The 24,850-nt window shown below is 40.2% G+C and overlaps 1 protein-coding gene across 1 annotated transcript; it reads left to right on the top strand.

The window, feature by feature from the left end:
* Positions 1-934: 934 nt before the first annotated feature.
* Positions 935-20,509, top strand: MEP1B (meprin A subunit beta). The gene is made up of 15 exons (XM_032421226.1): positions 935-997; positions 2,771-2,789; positions 3,685-3,729; positions 3,814-3,857; positions 5,523-5,598; positions 8,419-8,536; positions 9,496-9,674; positions 10,268-10,486; positions 11,102-11,254; positions 12,570-12,785; positions 14,067-14,510; positions 16,022-16,201; positions 17,404-17,530; positions 18,141-18,345; positions 20,495-20,509. Exons 1-15 carry the CDS (start codon positions 935-937, stop codon positions 20,507-20,509), a joined length of 2,103 nt encoding a protein of 700 aa, XP_032277117.1.
* The last annotated feature ends 4,341 nt before the right edge of the window (positions 20,510-24,850 follow it).

The following is a 24,850-nucleotide window of genomic DNA, read 5'->3' as shown; positions in this document are numbered from 1 at the left end:
GGGAGATTGTGGGAACACAGAGTGTAAGTTGTCTTTAAAGAGAAATTATCCCAAGGAAAGAAGGAAAAAGAGAAAGAATCGAGAGATGGGTTGGCAACATTAGTTTATTAGGAAACAGGTGACCATTCTTAGCCTTTTACCCTACCCCTTGAGTTTGCTTGATGGGAATTTTCAGGAGTGAGATATGTTGCTATTTTGCTACTTTATATCTAATTATCAAATATGTCAGATTTCTAGCACATAAGTGGATTTTGTAACTCAATGAATTTTTTTATTAAATGAATGAACGATAAAAAGCCATGGTCATAACTGGATATATGAAATCAGCACAGGGTTAGATGAGCAGGAAGAGCTTCACAAACGTTACTGTTTGAGGGATGTCTGGGTGGCTCAGTCGTTAAGCGTCTGCCTTCAGCTCAGGTCATGATCCCGGGTTCCTGGGATCGAGCCCCATGTCAGGTTCCTGCTCTGCGGGAGGCCTGCTTCTCCCTCTGCCTCTGCTCCTCCCCGCTCGTGCTCGTGCTCTCTGTTTCTCTCGCTCAAATAAATAATAAAATCTTTTAAAAAATGTTACTGTTTGAAAAATTGAGATGAAAAATTAATTTGATATTTTCTTTTTCTCGAGTGGTCGTTAATAATCCCGGGGGCAAGTATGTATATATTAGAGAACTTATTTCATTAACAGGATTCAGCCAGGCACTTGGATACTGAATGTTGACATGGAAAAAAAAAAAAAAAAGCCAACCAACTACTCTGCAGAGCTGTGTTCGGGATACTGGACTTTAACTCTTTGATTATAGGTACTACCACCACGGTGAGCTGACCTGCAAGATGGATCATTGAGATCAAAGGCTAGAAGTTATGATGTTTACCTTTTAAAGAGTAAATGCTATTCTGACTTTCATAGTTTGCGGTTCCAACTGGAAGTGATAACATGGATTCATGGTATCTGCCTTGGTTTCTGTTCTCTGCCATTCTCCTCGTGGTTCCTGGCTTGGTAAGGAAACAATGTTTGGAAAATGATTAGAAAAATTGGGGGCCGATTGCCTGTTTGTCCATTTCTTGTTTTTTAGGAATTTCAAAACATTAATGAAAGGAGTGTTTCTTTGGGGGCCAGCAAGGGACAGGCAGGGTCATAGGGAGTGAGAAAAAGCCCCCCAGGGGGAAAGAGTCGGGGACATTGACATAAAGTTATATATTTCTCTCAGTTTCATTTTTGTGTAGCAAGTTTTCTTTTGATAACATGGAAAATGCGAAATGTGACAGCCATTCCATTTTTACTGCTGAGTGAAATGCATTTTGCTGTTATCGTGACATGAGACACGAGTGGAGTGAATGATGAATGTCACTGGCAAAGCAAACGCTTACAGTTTTGTAGCATGGGGTTTCTCTTCTGCTTCTTTGTCCATTTCGACCAATCTTGCTACAGTGACAGGTAGTTTGTACCACAGACCAGCTCAGGGTTTTAAATGAAGTTTCAAATGCCTTGGGGAGAGGGGGCGGACTTTAGTTGGGATTTAAAAATAAGTGATTATATTGAGTTGATATTCTGTAAATGGGATCTACAGCATTGAGAACAAGAGACACCATTTAAGACACATTAAAATTGCAGTTATGCACCAATGCTTTTCCATTGGGTGCCTTGGTATTCCTCTGTGTGAGACAAATAGGGCACTTGTTAACGTCAAAAAGAAGGGTAAACTATCCAATCAGTTCATTCCCACTGCTGCCAAACAGTCCATAGGCTTCTGGTATTTGTCTATGTAAGCCATATTAACCAGTTTTACAGACAGTCTGAGTTTCAGGAGGGTGAGCTGACTTACTCTGAGTTGGTGGAACCAGGAATATGACCCACACCTACTGTCTGCCAGGCCCATGAGCTTTTTCACTAGACTCCACTAAGACATTTCTCAGGTTTACTTACGTTTTTCTATTGTGCGGGTATTCTGGGTTTTTCATGTGATCACTTGTAGAACCTATTTTCAGAAGTTTGCTATATTTTTTAAAGTTTTTTTTTTTAATTGCAAAGTATACCCATTGAATTTTTTTTACCTTAAACATTTGGTATTGTCTTTGAAAGCAGAGTGTTGAGAAAAATGTGAAAAAAAAACCATGATTAATGAGGTCTTCGATAAAATTTCCTTAGAAGGGATTGTAATAAATTACAATAATGTTTCAACGATGAGGATAAATTATTAGGTTTTTCAAACATTGCTCCCTGAATCCTTTAGAGAATCATGTTTAAGGTGAATGTTTATCTGAGGGCTGGAGTCTTATGTTCTGCCTTCTTTTCAATCTGTGAAATTGGTTTCTTGTTTCTTTCACCTTCAAATTCATATAACAGCCAGTTTCATTTTTTTTATATGAAATAAGAAGACCCTTTGGTCAGAAAGTTATTATAGACTCCAAATTAGCTGTCTTGGATATAAGCCAGAAAGTAATACATAATATTAATAAAAAAAACACACAATTTTGGGCGCCTGGGTGGCTCAGTCGGTTAAGCAGCTGCCTTCGGCTCAGGTCATGATCCCAGGGTCCTGGGATCGAGCCCCGCATCCAGCTCCCTGCTCATCTGAGAGCCTGCTTCTCCCTCTCTCTCCACCTGCCACTCTGCCTACTAGGGCTCTCTATCTCTCTGTCAAATAAATAAATAAAATCTAAAAAACAAACAAACAAACCCACAAATTACTAGATATAAATTGGAACCAAGAAGATCATTATGTCATGGGCGTCATAATAATGCCTTTTTTTTTATGTGTTTGTTTTTCAGCCAACTCAAGAAAACTTTGGTGAGTCTATTTTGAGTTTTTGCTCCAAGTTATAGTAAAAGAAAGTTATGTGGATAATAGAACAACAAAACAGAAGAACTAAGGACACATTTAATGTGAAGCGCAATGCATAATTGCATAAGCATAATTTTATAATGCTTTGAACTTTAATCAAACACTGCCTTCTTTTGATTTATTGAGGAATGTTTTATTGTTCCTGTTCCAGGGTTCCACATACCAAGCAAAAAAATAAATGGTGATATAGGAAAGTCTAAACACAGTGACTAACACAAGACATCCCATCAATGCTTGCTATTATTACTTTTGCTATTTTGTATAAACTCAGATAGACCTGATGTCCATCCTATTCTGTTGTACACTTAGAGATTTGGCTATATAATCCACTCCTTTGTAACTTAAAAGAGTAATTCAAATTTAAATTAGGAATTTTGCTTCAGAGTTCCAAGGTATGTTACTAGCAAGGGATATATTGGGCAGATTGGACTGGTTTGACCAAATTTAAACATTTACTTCCTATTTAATCTAATCATCTAGTCTAGTCTTTAAAATTAAGTTTAATATTATATAGAGTGACCAATTTCTTATTCCTGAAGTCATCTGGCATTCAAGGTACATGGTTAAGATAAGAGCATATATGCAAAAGCCCCATAGCCCCAAGCCTGGCTCATGAGAGGTTCTCAGTCAATCAACCAATCAATCAATCAATCAATGTATATTGAATCAGAACCTGTTCTCCATCAGTCAATCAGTCAATCAGTGTACATTGAATCAGAACCGAGTAGTCACTTACTGAGGCAAAAGAACCTTACTTACTTTTAATTTAGTAATTGATGAAGATTGTCTTCTTTCATAAACATAATGTTCAATGTGGTTTTCTTTGTTCCTTTAGTTAAAGATGTAGATGGTGGACTCGATCAAGATATATTTGATATCAATGAAGGTTTGTGGATTTTTTTTTACATTTTTTATTAAGTGGAGAGTTCGAATCCAGTTTGCTAACATGAATTTTTATCTTCCCTCTTAGATTTGGGACTGGATCTTTTTGAGGGGGACATCAGACTTGATGGGGTGAGTTGAAACAAAGCAAGGAAGAATCTTCTGTTAATTACTGCAAACCAAAATACAGAATATCTGAGTATGATTGGGCAACATGGGCTTTGTTAAGCCCAACTATCTCTAAGGGTACCGAGTCCTGGTGACAGATTTATTCAATGAATACATTATACTCTGAGAGACTCCCATAATAGTGCCTTCATCAGCCATTCCTCAGATTTCTGTGTGGTCAATGCCACCATCACCCACCATGTATGCCTTGGTCTTATTGATCTGATGGATTTTCATTATTGGAACAATATGATGTTTTCATTTTTAAATAGAAACCTCACTGATTTAATCTAGTTGAAGCAAAATTAAAATGAATTTGTAAACGTCAATGAATCGGGCTTTTTACCATAAAAGATAGATTTTGTGACTTCTATCCTGACAGCTAAAGATAGTGTCGCCAAGTAAAGATTCTCCCAAATCTATGCATGAAGAGTACATGGCGCACAGATGAACATAGGTACCTTACAGATAGTTTAAGTCAAACCTCCACTGGGAATTTCAACTCAAGAAGCAGAGCTGCAGTATCCAATGGTTGGTCTTGGGCTCTTCTATCTGTACTCTCCTTCTTGATCTCACCTTGTGACAGGGTTTGACATGTCATCTCTATGCTGATGACTCCAAATGTGTGGCTCTCATTCATTCCTTCTGCTGCACTCCAGACTGGTCTATCCAGGTGCCAATTTGTCAGTTCCGTTTTTGTGTCTATGAGGAACCTCAAATGTAAGGTGTCCTAAACTGAACTCAGATTTTTCATGCAAACTGCTCCTCCCAGATCTTCCCTCTTAGCAAAGTCATCCCCCTACTCCCCTGAATGAGTAAAAACTCCAGGAGTCACCTTTGCTTCTGCCCTTTCTCTCACCCCAGCATCTGATCCATTAGCAAGTTCTGCCATTCCTGTCTGCAACGCATGCCCCAAATAACCCACTTTTCTCCTACTTTGTCTTTCTATTTCAAATATTGCTCCCCTATAATCTTTTCCACCCTGTCCCCCCCTCCCCCCCCCCCCCCCCCCCCCACAGCAAAGTGGTCTTTTAAACAGGCAATGGCACCATTTCACTTCCCGGCTTGAAACTCTTCAGCAGGGTGGCTCAGTCGGTTAAGCATCTGCCTTTGGCTCAGGTCATGATCCCGGGGTCCTGGGATCGAGTCCTGCATCGGGCTCCCTACTCAGCGGGGAGACTGCTTCTTCCTCTCCCTCTGCTCCCCTGCTCCTGCTCTCTCTCTCTATCTCAAATAAAGAGATAAAATCTTTAAAAAAAAAAAAAAAACAACAAAACTCTTCAACAACTTCCTACTGCATGTAGAATAATATCCAAATTTACCCACAGCCTTCAAGACCTGCATAATTTAACTCCTGCCTATCTGTCCTTCCATCTCCCCCACTTCTCTCTTATCATCTCTTTTTTCTCCTAATTCATGAGGCTACTGGCCTCAAAACAGATTAGAACATACCAAGTGTTATTCCCACCTCAGAACCAGAGCAACCCTCCACTACCATTAAATGTATCCTGCATAAACTTACTTATTTTCTTGCATTTTAAATTTCATTTATTTCTTGATTAACTATTCATTGTTTCCCAAGTTTTTGCCTGATTCATCAAATTAACCCTTCACATTTATTTTTGACAGGCACAAGATAGAAATTCTATCGTTGGAGAATACAGATGGCCTCATACCATTCCATATGTTCTAGAAGATAGCTTGGGTTAGTATATACCTTGGAGTATGTGTAACTGATGTATGTTCCTGACAGAATATAATCACAGTATTTTCTTTCTTTGTTTCTTTGTTTCTTTCTTCTCCTTCCTTCCTTCCTCCCTCCCTCCCTCTCCCTCTCTCTCTCTCTCTCTTTCTTTCTTTCTTTCTTTCAAGATTTTATCCATTCATTTGACAGAGAGAGAGAGAGCACAAGCAGGGGGAATGGCAGGCTGAGGGAGAGAGAGAAGCAGGCTCCCCACTGAGCAGGGAGCCCGATGTGGGGCTTGATCCCAAGACCCTGGGATCATGACCTGAGCTGAAAACAGATGCCCAACTGACTGAGCCACCCAGGTGCCCTATAATCACAATATTTTCAAGGGTGAGCTCGCATGGTCTTTAAGGGTTTGTTGCTTTATGGGCCCATGAACATTTACTTATAAAAATAAGCAAAATGAATAATGAAAAGAACCTAAATGATTTTGTCTGAAATAGTTGCTGAATTCTGACCAAGAAAGGGATTAATGCAACCAACATTTATGGAGAGCCTACTCTGTATTGGGTGCTGGGGACATAAAAGTCAGGGAATTAGTCTTTATTTGAAAGTAGTGGTTTCTTATATGTTCAGATTTTACATACAAGGTAAAAACATGAAACAAAAAAAGTATTTTAGGACCTGGCCTAAATCCATTAGCAATTCTGCCATTTCTGTCTGCAATGCGTGCCCCAAATAACCCATTTTTCTCCTTATTTGTCTTTCTATTTCAAATATTGCTCCCCTATAATCTTTTCCACCCTGTCCCCACCTCCCATCCCCCCCCACAGCCAAGTGATCTTTTAAACAGGCAATGACACCATTTCACTTCCCGGCTTGAAACTCCTCAGCAGGGTGGCTCAGTCGGTTAAGCATCTGCCTTTGGCTCAGGTCATGATCCCGGGGTCCTGGGATCGAGTCCCGCATTGGGTTCCCTACTCAGCGGGGAGACTGAGTTTACCAAATAAAATGTTTACCAACATTTTATTTTACCAAGTCAGGAACTTACCCAACTACAAGAACCCACTATCTTTATCATCATCTTTTCATAAAATAAAGAAAATTTCAATAGTAAAAAGTCAGAAGAATCCAATCCAAAATTAAGGACAGCTTTTCTATAGAAGAAATTTAATTGTAATGGAAAACTGTAAACATGGTCCTCATTTTATTTATGGTGCCAGTTACCAGAATCACTTTGGGAACCGTCTTTTGGGAAACTTTTCTTAAAGTTCATACATTTCAGTGGAGATTCAGATATGCCAAGAGTTAATTATAATAGAATGGAATAAACATTTTGCTTAGTGATAAGTTCAAAAGCTATGGGGGCACGTTGGAGGGGCATTGAACTCAACCTAGATATAAAGGCATATGCAACAGGAAGCAGCTGACACTGCAGCAGGGCGGCCATGAAAATTATGCAAGTTATACACAATACATCAGTGCCTGGGTCGGGGGTAAAGGGGGACTGAAATCAAGTTTGCATTTTGTTCATCAAGACGCATTTGTTACTTTGCATGAAGTGCTATTTATCTACCTGCCAAATCAACACTTGCTGCATCTGCCCAGACGAGGTGCTTCTTTGTAATCTGCAGAAAGGCATTGTGTGGGCAGTACCCCCTCTGATGGCAAGGGAAGGGTGCTCTAGGCAGATGAGTCACTATGTGCAGAGGCATGAGGAAAGGAGAAAACCCTTAACTGGAATTTAGATTGGAGGTGGGGAGTTAATGAGGTTGAACAGGTAGGCAGGATCTGGATTGGAAAGGCTTGAGTGTTTCCCACGTTAAAGAACTTGGTGTGCCTACTGATGGTGATGTGGGACCTCCGACGGTTTTAACGTGGATGTGAGATTGTGATCCTGCTAGTTGCAGTGTAGAAGATGTATCATTAGTGAGGCAAAAAGAAAGTAAGGAGATTAATGAGGAGATGATAGAAGAAATTCTGTCAGACGCTTAACCAACTGAGCCAGCCAGGCGCCCCTGAAGCAATGGTTCTTAAGCCTAATTTGGGCCCTGAACTCACTTGAGAAGCTCACGAACAGTCTCCCCAGGAAACACACTTTGCGGATATAGATATAGACGGACACAGATATAGATGATAGATGATATAGATACAGAACAGATATAGATGATATAAATACAGATGTAGATACTTCACATACAAACATATTCAGGGTGGCGCCTGGGTGGCTCAGTTGGTTAAGCGACTGCCTTCGGCTCAGGTCATGATCCTGGAGTCCCGGGATCGAGTCCCACATTGGGCTCCCTGCTCAGCAGGGAGTCTGCTTCTCCCTCTGACCCTCCTCCCTCTCATGCTCTCTGTCTCTCATTGTCTCTCTCGCAAATAAATAAAATCTTAAAAAAAAAAAAAAACCAAACATATTCAGGGACTCTCCCATCTCAAGGTCCTCAAATTAAAAGCTCTGCTGTGGGGCTTTAAATACATACTATACCTTCTCAGATGAAGCCTGTGACAGTGAGTGTTCACTTTGGCTGCCTGTGATCCAAGGTGTATGTTCTCTGAGGTAAGGAAATGTCTTTTTTGTTGTTCTGTAATGTACTCTTTAAAGGTTCCAGAGAAATAAAAATGGGGCAAAATCAGGGATTTGAAGAATAATCAAATCTTGTATACGATACATACTTAATTTGTACAGAATACTAAATTTGGTAAAGATAAAACGCTACACATTCACGAAGGGACTGACTCATAAATAATATATTGCATAGCCTGTTTCCATGGTGAATCGTTCAATGGTGATCATTTTAATAAGTGTATTTTTTGTTGGTTTTCTTCCATCAGAAATGAACGCAAAGGGAGTTATCCTTAATGCATTTGAACGTTATCGCCTAAAATCATGCATTGACTTCAAGCCTTGGGCTGGAGAAGCTAACTATATATCAGTGTTTAAGGGCAGCGGGTAAGGTGGAGAATTTGTCTTCTAGGGGTTCAAATGAGAACGTTGCAGCTGTGACCTGTTCCAGCAATTGTCCTAGGCCCTGACCTTGAGGTGGGTGGGGGGCTTCCTCAGCCATTTGCTGGAGAGTAAAAGACAAACAGCATTTAGTGTCTCTAGCTATAAATATAATATATATTTTTTAAAGATTTTATTTATTTATTTGACAGAGAGAGAGAGAGACAGCGAGAGAGGGAACACAAGCAGGGGCAGAGGGAGAGGGAGAAGCAGGCTCCCCGCGGAGCAGGGAGCCCGATGAGGGGCTTTATCCCAGGACCCTGGGATCATGACCTGAGCCGAAGGCAGACACTTAATGACTGAGCCACCCAGGCACCCCTAAAAATAATATTTTCATGCATGCAACCATATTAAGACCAGGAGGGTGGGATTGCGTGCCATCCATCCCACAACTCAGGGAACTTCAGTCGTTTGTAGCTGACATCCTCCTTCTTTCCCTCTTCCGGTAAAACACGTGTGTAGGTGCGTGCGTGTATGTGTGCACGTATGTGTATCTCAATTTATTTTAACCTAACTACACTTACTACTTGAGTTAAACTGACAGTGTTATTTGCCCAGAGCTCAGCAATTCTGCGTGCTTGCTATACCTATAAAAACCTTATTAGCAGTCATCCACATACCAAGGACAATGTGAAAAACTTAGAAATTTCCAGGAAAAAATCAGGACTAGGTTGATTGGGGGATGACTTGCTCCTATGTAATAGTTGATGCCAGGGCCAGATCTTCAAATATCATCTGGTCTGTAAGGTTTCTCATAGCTTGTCAGGGTTAAGAGAGAAATGCGATGTCCTGATTATAAGAGTGAAGGATCTAGGTGGGTAACTGAGTGGACTGGGCCCTGGGGATTTTACTCTGAGCCATCATCAGAACACCCTCTCCCCCTGTCCTGTGAACTCTCCTGTAAGTTGCTGGTCTTCAGTGGGAAACAGGCACGTGGGGAAGCAACAACTCTCCATCGGGCAAAACTGCGACAGAATAGCAACGGTCCAACACGAGTTCCTCCACGCACTGGGATTCTGGCATGAGCAGTCACGTTCTGACCGGGATGATTATGTCAGCATAATGTGGGACAGAGTTATGTCAGGTACATTTCTTTTGTTTTCTTACAGTCTTTTTTCTGTTAAAAACTGAATTTCTAAGCATGTGCCATCTCTTGCCAACTCTTAATAATGGAAAAACTGATGTCTTGATGTTTTACTTCTGTAAGCTTTAGAGACCAGATCCACCTCACTATTTCCACAAAATCATCCCATTTCAAGTGGCCATCCATTGCCCGTTAGTGTGATCCTAAGCAACTAGGTATCCTCTCTAAAGGTATTTGCGTACCGTATAACTTGCACACATATTCCAGTAACCATGAAATCCCCGGCTACGTCTTTTCCTTCTGATGACTCCTGTCTGTGCTATCATTCCCAGGTGCTTCCCCACCACGCCTCTCAAAGGCCTCTTACCTCCATCTCCATCTATTGTGGGTGCCCCCACCCTCCCGTCAGCACCTGCCAGTGATCCTGACTGTCCCGACACCACCTTTGAGAATCTACCTTTCTATTAGCTGTTCTTAGAGCCTTACACTAAATGTTAATGTCCAACCTTGGGCAGTAATGGAAACTTAGAAGAAGGTAAGCTAAGTGTTGTGAGCATCAAGTAATTAAAGATCTTTTCAAATTTATCATTTAGGCAGAGAGCACAATTTTAACACCTACAATGACCAAGAATCAGACTCCTTGAATGTTCCCTATGATTACACCTCTGTAATGCACTACAGTAAGACTGCTTTCCAGAATGGAACAGAGCCAACAATTGTCACAAGAATCTCAGACTTCATGGATGTGATCGGCCAACGAATGGATTTCAGTGACTCAGATCTCTTAAAGTTGAATCGACTATATAACTGCAGTATGTGGCAGGTTCTTTGAAATGCCTTCTGTGTCTCTCTGCCGTGTAGGAAAAATTACGTGCTGTACCATTTTGCTGAGCATTGCTGGCTTTTCTGAAATGATGGTTTGATAGTTGTTTGATAATTATGATTTTATAGTAGAAGTTTGATATTAAGCAAAACAACAACAACATAAGAGCACCCAAATCCCAATCCACAGCTTAGAAGCCACATTTTTCTTCTCAGAAGATCTGGCCTTCAGATCTAAACACAAATTGGGGCCTATAGTAACATGCCCCATGTCAGTGTTTTGAATGAAGAGCCGTCATACAAATGGGATCAAATAATCTGTGTTGCAGTTTAATAATCTGGGTAACTAGAGGAGTGTAGACTCAGGTTCCTATACATTAGATGATTAAAGAAAAATGTTTTGGGGCAGACAGCTTATTCAGATACACAGAGTTGATCAATCCCTTGGTTTTGCAGATATCGAGAAGTCTTCAACCCCCAGAATCAGCAAGGTGTCCCCTTTAATGCCATCCTGGTATTCCTAGTACTTCCGTGACGAACTCGGTTTTTATTACTTGGATTATCATGTCGGAGGAGTGGCAATAATTGTCATTTTACTTTTGTAGCCACTTCCCTGAGCTTTATGGACTCATGCAGTTTTGAACTGGAAAATGTGTGTGGTATGATTCAAAGTTCAGATGATAATGCTGACTGGCAATGGGTGTCCCAGGTTCCCAGAGGGCCCGAGAGCGATCATTCCAGCATGGGCCAGTGCAAAGGTAACAGGAGTGAGATACTTCTGGATTTTACACTTGGTGACCCCAGCATTTTCCTTTGCTATGAAAGACTGGGATTTTATCCCTAATTTCTATCTGAATTATTAATGATAACCCATTCGGTTGCTACTAAGGATACAGTTCTATGCCTTATAAGGACATGGCTCATTTCTTTGCTTTTCCTCTTTACTTTTCTCTTCTTTCTATAAGTCAGAGCTGGGCTCTGTGAAGCCTCTCCCTGTCTGTGCCCACAGCAGGAGGGGACTGTACCTCCTGGAAGGGCTCTTATGTCCAGGGTAGCGGGGTGGTTTTCTCAAAGCTCACGAGATACAAGGGACTTTCCAGTGAACAGCACAAGCCTGTAAATTAATCCGTTTCAGAATTTCAGTTGGTTGTGATTACACCTCCCTGTTATAAAAGTCCTGAAAATGAAGAGACAAAGTACAATTTATTTAATTTTATTCAGATGAGTATCCTTTTCCATCATAATTTTGTTTTAAATTAAACAATCATTTATTTGGCTACAAGTACTCCATTTTTATTTATTTGCTCATTCCTGGCAACAAAGATGTACGACTAGACTTCAGAACTCAGGGTCATTGCATGACAGCTCAGCCAGTCCAGGCAGTGGTTGGGGTCCCTAACAGTGAAGAGTACTTTTCCTTTTCTTTTTCTTTCTTGGATTGCTGGGGGCAGGAAGGCAGATGTTAAGGGTACAGACTTGCAACGAGTAGTAAAGAAGCCCTGGAGATCTAATGCACCGTGCAGGGAATATAGACAGCAATATTATATTCTAATCACTAAACTTACTGAGAGACTAGAACTTAATTATTCCGACCACAAAAAAAGAAATGATAATTATGTGACATGTTAGAGGTTGCTGATTACTGCTACAGTGGCAATCATATTACAGTATATAAATGTATCGAATTAACACGTCGTACACCTTAAATTTACACAATGCTCTATGTCAAATATATGTCAATAAAAATACCCTTTTCTTTTAAAATGCAGATTTGGATAGTGGATAGTGGTTCTCCATAGGCCAGAAGGAAGGAGGAAGGAAAGGAGGGAGGGAGAAGATGAGAGAGAGAGAGAGAGAGAGGGAGAGAGACACGAGGCCAAGAAGGTGATACTTTTTTCTGAGTTTGAAAGCTATAGTAAGGAAAAGGTGGCCCAAGATCTCTTTTATCAACCGCCTGCTCGTGGAACTGTACTTAAATACCCAGCACAGTGCTCTGCCCGCAGTGGGTACTAAGTAGATGCATGCCTATATCTCGTATCTGCTTTGTCAATTCTGCTTTTGTTTTCTGAACAGGTTCTGGTTTCTTCATGCATTTCAACAGTAGCTCTGTAAGCGTGGGGGCCACGGCCCTGCTGGAAAGTCGAACATTATACCCTAAAAGAGGATTTCAGTGCTTGCAATTTTATTTATATAACACTGGAAGTGAAAACGACCAACTGAACATCTACACCAGGGAGTATCCTGCAGACAATGTGGTTGGTACTTTAACGCTTGTGGAGGAAATAAAAGGTACAGTATCAACATTCTTATTGTCTCAGTTCAGAGTGAAGCAATCTTAACTCTAAGTCTGTGGCACTGAGGAGGTCAGTTCTTGGCAGGTAATAAAAATACATAGGAGGAGGGGCACCTGGATGGCTCGCCTGGGTGGCTCAGTCGTTAAGCGTCTGCCTTCGGCTCAGGTCATGATCCCAGGGTCCTGGGATCAAGTCCCACATTGGGCTCCCTGCTCGGCAGGAAGCCCGCTTCTCCCTCTCCCTCTCCCACTCCCCCTGCTTGTGTTCCTGCTCTCACTATCTCTCTGTCAAATAAATAAATAAAATCTTTAAAAAAAAAAAAAAAAAGAACAAACGTGCTTAGGAGTCCAGAATTTAAACGGATGGTGCTGATCTGATCTTAATGTAGTGGAAGTGCTCATGAAAGATTTTTGTTCAGTCCAGAGTCTACCCGTAGATAATAGTATTTTCTGTAATTTGGATATTTCTAAGTTATTTTCACATAATTGTGTTTCACAGTAAGTGCCAATATATTCAAGTTTTAAGTCATTGTATTAACTACTAGTTCGACATGAATTCCTGAGCTGGTCTCTACCTGGGGGATTCTGAAATTTTTAAAATGTATTGCTGCTTCTTATTTGGGTGTGTGATATAAGAAAATAAGACAAGATAGCATAGTCTGTGCTGCTAGTTAGGGGTAGGAGGTGATAGTGAAAGGGGAAGTGTGGAATGGGGAGGAAGATGATGGTATCAAATATTAACATATTTATAACATTGAGTCACTAGTAAATGATCTAAGGAGTAAATGGTAAATGTGGGCTTTCTGGGGTTCGGCAGATTCTTGTTTAATACTACCAAAACGTTGATGGAAAATTTTGCATGTGAAGGAAGTATTTCAATCAAACTATAAATGAGGCTTTGGCTGAACCTCACAGGAATCCGGGGTACAAGTGTAGATGTTGGGTTTAGCTAACATAGAATGGGAGGTAACTCATATATAGGGCATGGAGTACTCCTAAGTTAGGTGTGGTTGTTTGGTCAGCCTTCGCTGGGAAAGGGTGACCTATCTGAGAAACAAGTAGATAAGCATCCAGATATTCCAGAGAGCAGTTTGACACCACAGAACTCCCTTGAAGGGAATGGGCCTGGGCTGGAGAGGTAAGAAGATCCTACTGCAGACCTGTGGGCATCAATAGCTCTAGGATGATCATTTGGCCTATGAAGGTTAAAAACTCTAATGTTGATTTGCACATGATTCTCAGTCCTTTGCTTTGGAATAATAATGTCTCTTTTGCAGAGATACCCATTGGAAGCTGGCAACTTTACCATGTAACATTGAAAATGACCAAGAAATTCAGAGTGGTGTTTGGAGGGGTCAGAGGCGCTGGTGCATCATTGGGTGGCCTGTCTATTGATGACATCAATCTTTCAGAAACACAGTGCCCTCATCATATCTGGCATATAACGAATTTCACACAGTTAATTGGCAGCCCAAGTGGAACTCTCTATAGCCCTCCATTTTATTCTCCTAAAGGTTATGCCTTTCAGATTCACTTGAATCTAAGCCATTCGACTAATGCAGGAATATATTTCCACTTGATCTCTGGAGCCAATGATGATCAATTGCAATGGCCATGTCCTTGGCAACAAGCCACGATGACACTCTTGGATCAAAATCCTGACATTCGACAGCGTATGTCCAACCAGCGGAGTGTAACTACAGACCCACTTATGACCACTGGTTTGTGACTCATTTTCTTTATTGTTAATACATGATCATTGCTCTAGGAGGGATGGATGATTTGGGAATGAGAGACTGCATGGTCAGGTACCTAGGGAGTATTGAGCCCCAAATTTTAGGAACAGAAGATATTGAGGGGAAGGGCTTCAGCAGTTGTGGGTAGAGTCCCCCAGGCAGGACACTGTCAGGATGTGAGTTGGGAATGTCTCTGAAAAATAGAGAAGATACTGATGTTATTCTTGGCAACTGACCATACCTGAATTCCCAGTTGTTCAAGGAGTGTTAGTTTTAGAGTCTGGCATGCCTGGGTTCTAATCCAAAGTTTGCTTCTCATTAGCTATGTGATACTGAGCAAATAGTCTTTTGGAGCCCCAGTGTCCTCAGCCATAAGACTGAGGCAGTAATAATAAGCACCCCCTTGCCACCAGGGCTGTCAAGCACAATTCAGCTCTTGTAGAAGGGGATGGTTCCTGATGAGAAGGAAGACGTTGAGCGAGTGCTCTGGAGTGTTGGGAAGGCTCTGAGAAGGGACTATAACTTCTTATTAAAGAGTTCTGGAGGACTTGCCAATGGTGACATCATTCCCCATCTTCCCAGTCTCAAAAAGGAACAGCTCCTCCTCCCCCCAAAATGATCACATTTCTAATTTTAATAATCCTTTGCCCTATGGGAACCTAATAAAAAGTGAAATTGTGGCAAGGTGAATATTATTGCCAAATTTGAATTCTATATTTGAAAAAAATGGACCTCAGTGACATAGGAAAAAAGAAACCACTAATCTGATAGGAAAAAAGAAATATTCACAAACAGGATTATAGGGACTTGATGTTCAGAATTTCTTCACTTTTTCCCCAAAACATATTTCCCTGAATGAGCCATTGAAAATGGCTCAAAGTTGGGTGGGTCATCACCTTCTCCCAGAAGCAGTACTTCTCACTGTCTTCTTTTCCTGAAGGATTTTGCTCTGGTAGGTGAGTAATTCAACTAATGAGATGAATTGTTCTATGTTAATATCAAAAACTCTCTCAGGGCACCTGGCTGGCTCAGTCGGGAGAGCACGTGACTCTTGATCTCAGAGTCATGAGTTTGATTCCCCATGTTGTAGAGATTACTTAAAAAATAAAACTTAAAAAAAGTCTCAGAAACGTATTGATTTAACTTGGTTAAAAGGACTCTCTATGACTCAGGGCAGCTAAGGAATGATTTTAATGCGCAGGGGAGTTTCTATACTGGCCGGTCAGTATGGGTGTTATACCCCACCCGGGAAACTTTTGGTATGTGTCCACACCAATCCCAGAATGTGGTCTTCCTTGCTAGGCAATCTCATTTTCTTTAGAACAGTATAAATGAACAAGCTTCAGTGACTTGCCAGGGAACACATCACAGGTCAATGGCATCATTTAATTATTTTGAGCTCTATCCTAATTGTGTTTCACATTGCCTGTTCTTTCCTACCACCAAAAGCTATGATGATGCTAAACACAATCCATTTATATAAATTGCTTTTTCAGATAATGGAAGCTATTTATGGGACAGGCCTTCCAAAGTGGGAGAAGTGGCTTTTTTCCCTAATGGAACTCAGTTTAGAAGAGGTCAGGGCTCTGGAACCAGCGTCTTTATAACCCACAAGAGGCTGAAAAGCAGAGATTTTATAAAAGGAGATGATGTTTATATCCTACTGACAGTGGAAGGTATGTCAGTAAAAATAATTTTATATAAGCTATTTTTGTTGTTGTCGTGGCCATTGATTATTTACTGTGTTCTTCTGGGTTCCATTTTTAGGTATAGGAGCAAAGGGGCATGAGAGTGGGATTTTTTTTTTTTTCGTATGAATCATTAACAATATGAAAATAACTTAAATAAAAACAATGACCATTCCTGGATAAAAAACTTAATTACCACCACATGGAGCCACGGAAAATTTAGGCCAGAAATCTTTAGAAACAAGAGAAAGTATAGCTATCATACCCTAGAATTACACTCTGGGGTTCCAGAAATAGAAATATTACACAGCACATGAAATTAAACTGGAAATGAACTGTCTTTATTGTGTTTTTCAAATATATATACATATATACATATACATATGAGCATACAAGGATGCATATATATTTTTTCTGTATCCTATGTAAGCGCACACACATATGTTTTGTCAGTGGTAGCATTAATCTATTGCCTTTTAAAATTTCTTACCCATGGCACCTAATAAATACATTTTCCAGGAATACTGCTGGTTTCCATGTTTTATGTGGCACCATTTTAACTCATTTACTATTAAAGACCCACTTGCATCTCAGTAAATCAGCATCTTGTTTGTGATGAAAGGTGGTGCAATTAAAAACCATGAAATTTTTATGTCAGTGTCAATTAGAGTAAATCTAGATGATACTTCTTGGAAAAAATTATTCAAAAATAACTGTGTCGAGGGAAAAATCATCTTCTGTAGCAGAGAAAAAGTCACAGGTTCATCAATTCAGTTCAACCCCGTTTGGAGGACAAGCAACAGAAAGCACTGCAAAGAATAGAGCCCTGGTTGTTCAGGGGACCTGGTGGCTTGTGTCAGATATCCCCCAGTTTGCTCCCCTCTAGCAAGAGACCTGTGACCTTGGGCAAACCCCTCAACTGCCTTGCATTGCTGTGCTTTGGTCTCCGCGTCTGTCCCTCGAGAGTGGGTTATAAGGGCTTGGGCCCCTTGTAGCTCAGGCAAGCCCAGGCTCAGGCCCAGGTAAGCATGTGGTTCAGCTGACAGCCCCACAGCTTCAGTTTGCATCTAGATTTCGATTTTAATTATTTCACTGCCTGTGAAACCTAAGCATCTATTTTGAAACTTAAAGATCAAATGCTGTTAAAGTCAAACTGATTTCCATCCATACTCTCCCTCTGCCCTCCTTAGACATATCCCACCTTAATTCTACACCAGTTCAGCCAACCCCAACCTCTACCGTGAAGGACCTTTGCACGAACTTTACATGTGAGAACGATGGCATCTGCATTGTCCAAAATGGGAAAGCCGAGTGCAGGTAAGGGGTCACTTGGATGAGATCTCCCCATTCTCTTGTTAGAAAGTTTATCCTTTCCACATTGTAGGGTTAAACACTGACATCTTACATGAATGGTCAGTTGGTTCTCATCTCATAGCCATTCATGGGGTATTTACTTTTTGCTCTCCATTTAGGACTTTGGATAGCTACAAGAACAGTAAAATTATTTATGAAGAAATAGTACATTATATTGTAATTGCCTGAAAAAGTCCTTATGAGTTATATGTCTTATGAAGTCCTCACAACAGTCTGGTGTGGTGAAGTGGAACTGTCCCCATTTTCTAGATAGACATAGTTCTCAGACATTCTGGGATGAGCTTGGCCAAGGGGTACAGGGGGGAGGTGGAGGGACAGAGACATGAGAACTAAATTTTCTCCATTATCTGCACCACCTTCCTTTTCCACCTTGGGGCCACTGTTTTGAGTACCAGATGAATAGTAATTCCATTTCTTTTCCATTGGCCTTGCCTGGCCTCCTCTGGTTGAGTTCCATATGTCAATGACCAGAACGTTGACCCACACCTTCAATGGTGAAGATTTTCAGACCGAAATATCAACTTGTAACTCTGGGTCACATTCTGATGTGCAGGTGTCAGTCAGGGGAAGACTGGTGGTACATGGGGGAGAGGTGTGAGAAGAGAGGCTCTACCCGGGACACCATTGTCATCGCTGCATCTTCCACCGTTGCCATGTTTGCCCTGATGCTGATAGTCACCCTCATCAGTGTCTATTGTACCAGGAAGAAATATCGTAGAAGGATAAGTTCAAATACGGCAGCTATGACTCTGGAAAATGTAAGTTGAGTCTCATATTTGGTAATTCAAAACTTATTGATGAAATCATATGAAGAAGAATTAGGACTTTCTTATATACTTAAAAAAGAATCTCTTTATTTTCTATGCTGGATAACAGGTTTGAAACCATGAGTTCCTGTTACCTTCACAATAGGTCAACAGTTCTTAAATTGGAGCCCATGAGGGCTTTTGGGAAGGAGTTCATATCCTTCTGGAATTGTATGCAAAACTGTGTATGGTTGTATCTTTTTTCTAGGGTGAGGGTCTGTGACCCTTCTGAAAGACAAAACTGATTTTGCCTCTAAGTCCCAACCTTCCTGGTAGAGGGGACAGGTGAACTGTAAGCATTTTTGCTCTGAAGGTCTTTTGGGTGGGGGTTGAGCTCAGGCTTGTAGGAAGGGGGTGCCGGCCTGTTTGAGGCTTTTCCATTTCCAATCCATCTGGCTCCATGTGCAGTAACTAACACTCAGGCAAGACTTTCAAGTAGAGGGTTTAAAGTCTTGCCTCAGAGGGTCTCTGAAATGGCAATAGACTCTTGAAACTACCCTGTCTCAGATTGGCTTCCCCGGAGAGAGTGTTCCTGGGAGCATGGAGAACGGAGTAAGGGAAGCTGGACAGGGCAGAGGGTGAAGGTACACGGAACACGGGGATGGGGTTGAGCAGAGGCCTAGGCCCTGCTACGGAGCTGGGGTAGTGTCCTGAATTTAGGCAAGGGGCCAAGCCAATGTACTCCCCACATCAATAGCCATTGGATTGGGGTTGCCCCCTGGGAGGAAGTGGACAATTGGGGGAGGCAGGGCCCCTTGTGGCAAGGGCATGTCCTGCACGAAAGCCTTCCTTTTGAAGGGCAGGACTAAGCAGTAGCCCCAGCACCCACTACATATGCAGTAGTAGAGTACACAGACTCCTAGTCTCACACACAAGAGAGTGCAAGGAAAATGGCGTCAAGTCTGAACATTGTTTGAAAGTGAAGCTATAAAATTCTTCCAGTTCTATTTCATTCAAAATAGAGTCTCTGAAAATTACTGGCAAAACTAAAGAAAAAAATGTGCCCAATGAGGGTATCTCTGAAACTAGAAATACTGCAATTAGCTAAATCAAGAGCATATTTTCTGAAGAAAAATGGCTATTCAAGACATACTATATTTTACAGTTATGATTTTTTGAAGTGGACAAACTGGTACTGAGACACTAAATTTGTTCGCGAAGTTAGTCAAAAGATGGACAATGATAATGAACAGAAAGCAAATAGTTTTATTCCCATACACTGCTGTCACATTTCCTCAACAACAGGAAGTGTTTACAGCTAATCATAAAGCAATGGCTCAGTTACTTCCCAAGCTTATTAGAAAAGTACTTAAAACGTATACAGGTGTTTTGTTGTGGTTTAAAAAACAAACAAGTATTTCCGGCTTACTTTATGACTCAAAATAAAAGGGACAGATCGGCCAGTGACCTTGTAGGCCAACCTGATGAAAGCTGTACCTGCAGGCATGGTGCCCTGGGCCAGGAGGGATGCACTTGAGATTTGGAGTAGTGGTTAGGGAAGAGAGGACACATTAACTAGTAGAAAGGACTGCCAGTTATTCTTCTGGAAATTGGAAAATATAGGCGTTATTAAAAGGGCTGACTTATGAAGCAAATATTGGAAGGAGTTAAAGAAAATGATAAAGAGAAGAGAGAGAAAGAAGGAAGTTAAATCAAGAAAGGGGAGAATTATCAAAGTATCAGGGACACGGTAGGGCCGTTAAGTAAACACACACACACACACACACACACACACACACCCTTAAGCACCATATTCCCAAGAGCAAGAAATCAACTTACATTTTCCCCAATCTAGACATTTCTACAGTTAATTCACTGATAACGGAACCTCCAGATCTAGTTTAGGTCTTCAATCAGAATGCTCTTCTTTCTGAGGCTACAGTGTGTGTTCGTCCTAGTGGTTTAGCATCTGAATTCCGCTAGCCAGACGGGCCAGTGCCTCTTCCTGGAGACCCGGCTGGGGGAGCCCACCAGCTGGGAGGGACGCCAGGAGCCTGTTGATGGTACTTCATTTAAAAATGAGACTGCTTCACTGTGATTCATTGAAATGACAGTTTTTAAATTTAGAAATTAAATCATCAATTGTTCTTTCCCCTTTTAGCAGCATGCATTTTGAAGATTAACTCAACAATATGGCCAGCAAATGAAATGAAAAAGGATTCTTCATCATGGATTTCACCTAGAATCCATTCCAACTGCCTTGTTCTTCTATAAATGGATCTTCTCTGTAAATAGCTGGATATACTACAAATCATTATTTTTGGTGAACATCTAATTGGTGAAATGTTTGTGTTTTTGTTTTTAAAGGAGGGGAAGCAATTCTGAATCCCAGAGAATTGTAATATTGTCTCTATGAAGGAGCACAGTAACTAGAGATAGCTTTCCAAATTACTGATCCTTCCCTTGGGGGGCCAACGACAGCGGCCTCACAAGTGATTGCCGGGGCACCCACTGGAAACACCCAGTGGGAATGATCTACATGCCATCTCAGCATTTGTGTGTGGTCCCGTCCCAGTGTAGGGAGGGGTGGTAGGACAGCTCCCTCTCTCTCTGGGAACAAGTGCTTCTCAGGCCAAAGCTGGCCACTCTCTTGTTTTCTTCCACAGACTCTTCAGAAAGTGAGCTGGGTTTAGAATTTGTTTGAACGTGTACCTGCGATTGACCAGAAAACTTTTAACTCCCAGAACAGTGGTTCTCCAACTTCTCAGTCTCAGGAGTGATCGAGGGCCCCAAAGAGCTTTTGCTTATGAATATCACATTTATCAGTACTTAACGTTATTAGAAATTCAAGCCAGGAAAATGTAAAACTATGTATTTCTTAATCATTAATAAATAATAAACCCAATGTTTACATGTTAGTGTAAATAATACTTTTATGAAAAAATAACTCTTTTTCCAAACAAGAAAATTTAGCAAAAGGAGGGGTAGTGTTTTACACTTTTTTGCAAATCTCTAATGTCTGGCTTAATAGAGAACCATTGAATTCTCACATATGTGTCCACGTTCGGTCTGTTGTGATATGTTATTTTCATTGAAGGACACAAAGCAAATCTAGCCTCACACAGATATGTAATTGTGGATATTCTTTTTGAATAGTTTGTTGAAAGTTGACAAATGGTAATTTCTTAAATGTTAGCAACAACTAGAACCTGAGACAGTAGAGACAAGGATCTCTTGTGCTCCGGCTAGTGTTAGCCACTGGCCTGGCTTGTATTTTGAATGGATCATCTATGCACGATTTTGTAATATTGTGTATTGTACTCCATCTAGTATTATCCACTGGCCTATCTTGTATTTTGAATGGATCATCTATGCACGATTTTGTAATATTGTGTATTGTACTCCGTCTAGTATTATCCACTGGCCTATCTTGTATTTTGAATGGATCATCTATGCATGATTTTGTAATACTGTGTATTGATCATGTAGAAAATACTTTACTGGTTCATTGAGTTATGAAGTGCTTACAGTTTGTGGCACATTTCATTATACAGTATCAAAACATGACATTAGTTAATATCACTACTGATCTTATAAAAAAAAAGTCTTTAAGTCTTGGGAAGTTGACACTCAGGTGGGAAAAGCAAATTTTCCAAAATTCGGGTTTTTTGCTTGAAAGCTTAAATCTCATCATTGGCAACAAATACTGTTTTCTTTGTAGTGATAGGCTCATTTCAAGTCAATTTTTTAATTCAAATTTTATTTTAAGACAATTACAGATTCACATGTAGTTGTTAAAAAAAATAAAAACAACAGGGAGAGATCCCTGTACCCTTCTCGAAGTTTCTCTCAATGGGAACGTCTCACAATGCTATAGTACAATGTCACAACCGAGTTATCGACAGTGTTACAGTCAAAATACAGAACGTTTTCATTAACACAAGGATCCCTCAAGTTGTCTTCAAATAGCCACTCCATTTGCCTATTGTTCCTACCTGCTGTTTAACCCCTAGTGACCATTAATCTGTTCTCTATTTCGGTAATTTTGTCATTTAAAAAAATGTTATATTAACAGAACCACGCAGTATAGAACCTTTGGGCATTGCTTTTTTTTTTTTTTTTTTAACTCAGCATAATTCTCTGTAGATTCATCCAGGTTGTGTATACACTAGTTTTTGCTGTTTATTGCCAAGTAGTGTTCATGGTATGGATTCACCACAGTGTAACCATTCATTGTTGAAGGACATTTGGGTTGTTTCCAACTTGGGGCTATTACAAATAAAGCTGCTGTAAACATTCATGTACAGGTTTTGTAGACACATAAGTTTTCCTTTCTCTGGGATACATGCCCAGGATAGCAATTGTTGGGTTATATGGTAATTGCATGTTTAGTTTTTTAAGACACTGCCAAACTGATTTGCAGAGGGGCTGTACCCTTTTACATGCCCACCAACAGCATATGAGTAATCCAGTTTCTCTGCATTTTTACCAGCTTTTGGTGTTTCACTATCTTTTTTTTTTTAAATAGACTATTTTTTTTAGAGTACTTTTAGATTCACAGCAAAATTGAGCAGAAAGTTCAGAGTTCCCATATACCCCTTCCCCCCACATACCCATAGCCTCTCCCACTGTCAGCATCACGAGAGTGGTAAATTTATTGTTGTCAACAAACCTACATTGTCAAAAGCATGGACTTCAGTCATACTTTAGTGGACTTTAGTCCATACTTTCCATTAGGAGTCACTGTTGGTGTGGTACCCTATATGGGTTTGCACAGATAGATAGTAGCATGGATTCACTGATTATAATATCCTACAGAATAGTTTCACCACCTGAAAAATCCTTCTGTGTTCTGCTTATTTGTCCTTCCCTCCACTTAACTCCTGGCAACCATTCATCTTTTTACTGCCTCCAGAGTTTTGCCTTTTCCAGAATGTCATTGGGTTGGAATCATATAGCACGCAGCCTTTTCAGATTGGTTTCTTTTACTTGTCACTATTTTTATTTTAGCCATTCTGAGAAGTGTGTAGTGATCTCTCGTTGTGGTTTTAATTGGCAGTTCCCTAATGACTAATGACATTGAACGTCTATATCTACCTATCCATTTATCTATAGTGTTTTGAGTGTATCTCTTTGTGTAGCTTTTATAGTGCTTACTTTATTACAATTTTCATATGTAGAAGTATACAAAAATATATGGTTATAATTATATATTATATATAACATATGTTATATTATATATAATATATACTTATATATATTATATACATTATATTATATATATTATATATAATATATACATTATATTATATATAATATATATAATATATACTTATTTATATATAAATATGTGTAGCTATACAGAAATGTAATATACAAATTCTATTATATATTGTTATATATAAATTATGTGCAAGTATATATAAATGTAATAAATATAATTTATATTTTTAAAATTTATATTTATATACGAAAAAGATGGATACTCAATGGTTAAGCTTTCATAAAGTTAATAATGTTTACTGCTTCATTAGGGACATTCTTAAGCAAAACTGGCTTTAAAATTATGTGTTTATTTATTTACTGCAAGTGTACAACAGTAAAATTATAATGACTTCCAGTGACAGTTTGGTACCCCTGCCTTGATTTGTGCTAAGACACCAGCAGTTTTACCCATGACTACTTTTTTACCCCAATTTTTTTTATTGTGGTAAAAATTTGTAAACTATAAAATTCTCATGATGCCTGGCTGGCTCAGTCCCTAGAACATACGACTCTTAATCTCAGGGCTGTCAGTTCAACCCCCATGTCAGGGGTAGAGTTTACTTTAAAAATAAATAAATATAGGGGCCCCTGGGTGGCTCAGTTGGTTAAGCATCTGCCTTTGGCTCAGGTCATGATCCCAGGATCCTGGGATCGAGTCCCACATCGGGCTCCTTGCTCAGTGGGAAGCCTGCTTCTCCCTTTCCCTCTGCCTGCCACTCCCCCTGCTTGTGCTCTCTCTCTCTCTCTCCTTGTCAAATAAATAAATAAAATCTTTAAAAAAAAAATAAATACAGGTGGCACCTGGGTGGCCCAGTCGGTTAAGCATCCAACCCTTGGTTTTGGCTCAGGCTGTGATCTCTGGGTCGTGGTTGAGCCCTGAGTCGAGTCGAGCTCTGTGCTCAGTGGGGAGTCTGTTTGAGATTCTCTTTCCCTCTGCCTTTTCCCCCTATGCTCTCTCTCACTCTCTCTATCTCTAAAATAAATAAATAATCTTGAAAAAATAAATAATATAAATTTAAAAAAACTATAAAATTCACCATTTAACCATTTTAAAGTGGCATTTAGTACATTTAAAATGTTATACAACCACCACCACTCTCTAGTTCCAGACATTCTCATTACCCCCAAAAGAAAATTATCCACTAAGCAGTTATTCTCCCTCCTCCCCTCAGCCCCTGGCAACCACTCATCTGCTTTCTGTCTTTATAGATTTACCTAGTCTGGACATTTTGTATAAATGGAGTCATACAAT

This window comes from Phoca vitulina, unplaced genomic scaffold (genome assembly GCF_004348235.1).
Source record: "Phoca vitulina isolate PV1807 unplaced genomic scaffold, GSC_HSeal_1.0 scaffold24, whole genome shotgun sequence".
In the NCBI taxonomy this organism is placed as follows: Eukaryota; Metazoa; Chordata; class Mammalia; order Carnivora; family Phocidae; genus Phoca; species Phoca vitulina.
This window is presented reverse-complemented; position numbering and strand designations above follow the sequence as displayed.

Bases quoted from the DNA above. Each gene is read 5' to 3' on its own strand.
- MEP1B (XM_032421226.1), top strand. From the start codon at position 935: ATGGATTCATGGTATCTGCCTTGGTTTCTGTTCTCTGCCATTCTCCTC. The intron at 9,675-10,267 runs GTACATTTCTTT...TTTATCATTTAG, and splicing joins GTGGGACAGAGTTATGTCAG to GCAGAGAGCACAATTTTAAC. The intron at 17,531-18,140 runs GTAAGGGGTCAC...TCTGATGTGCAG, and splicing joins AATGGGAAAGCCGAGTGCAG to GTGTCAGTCAGGGGAAGACT.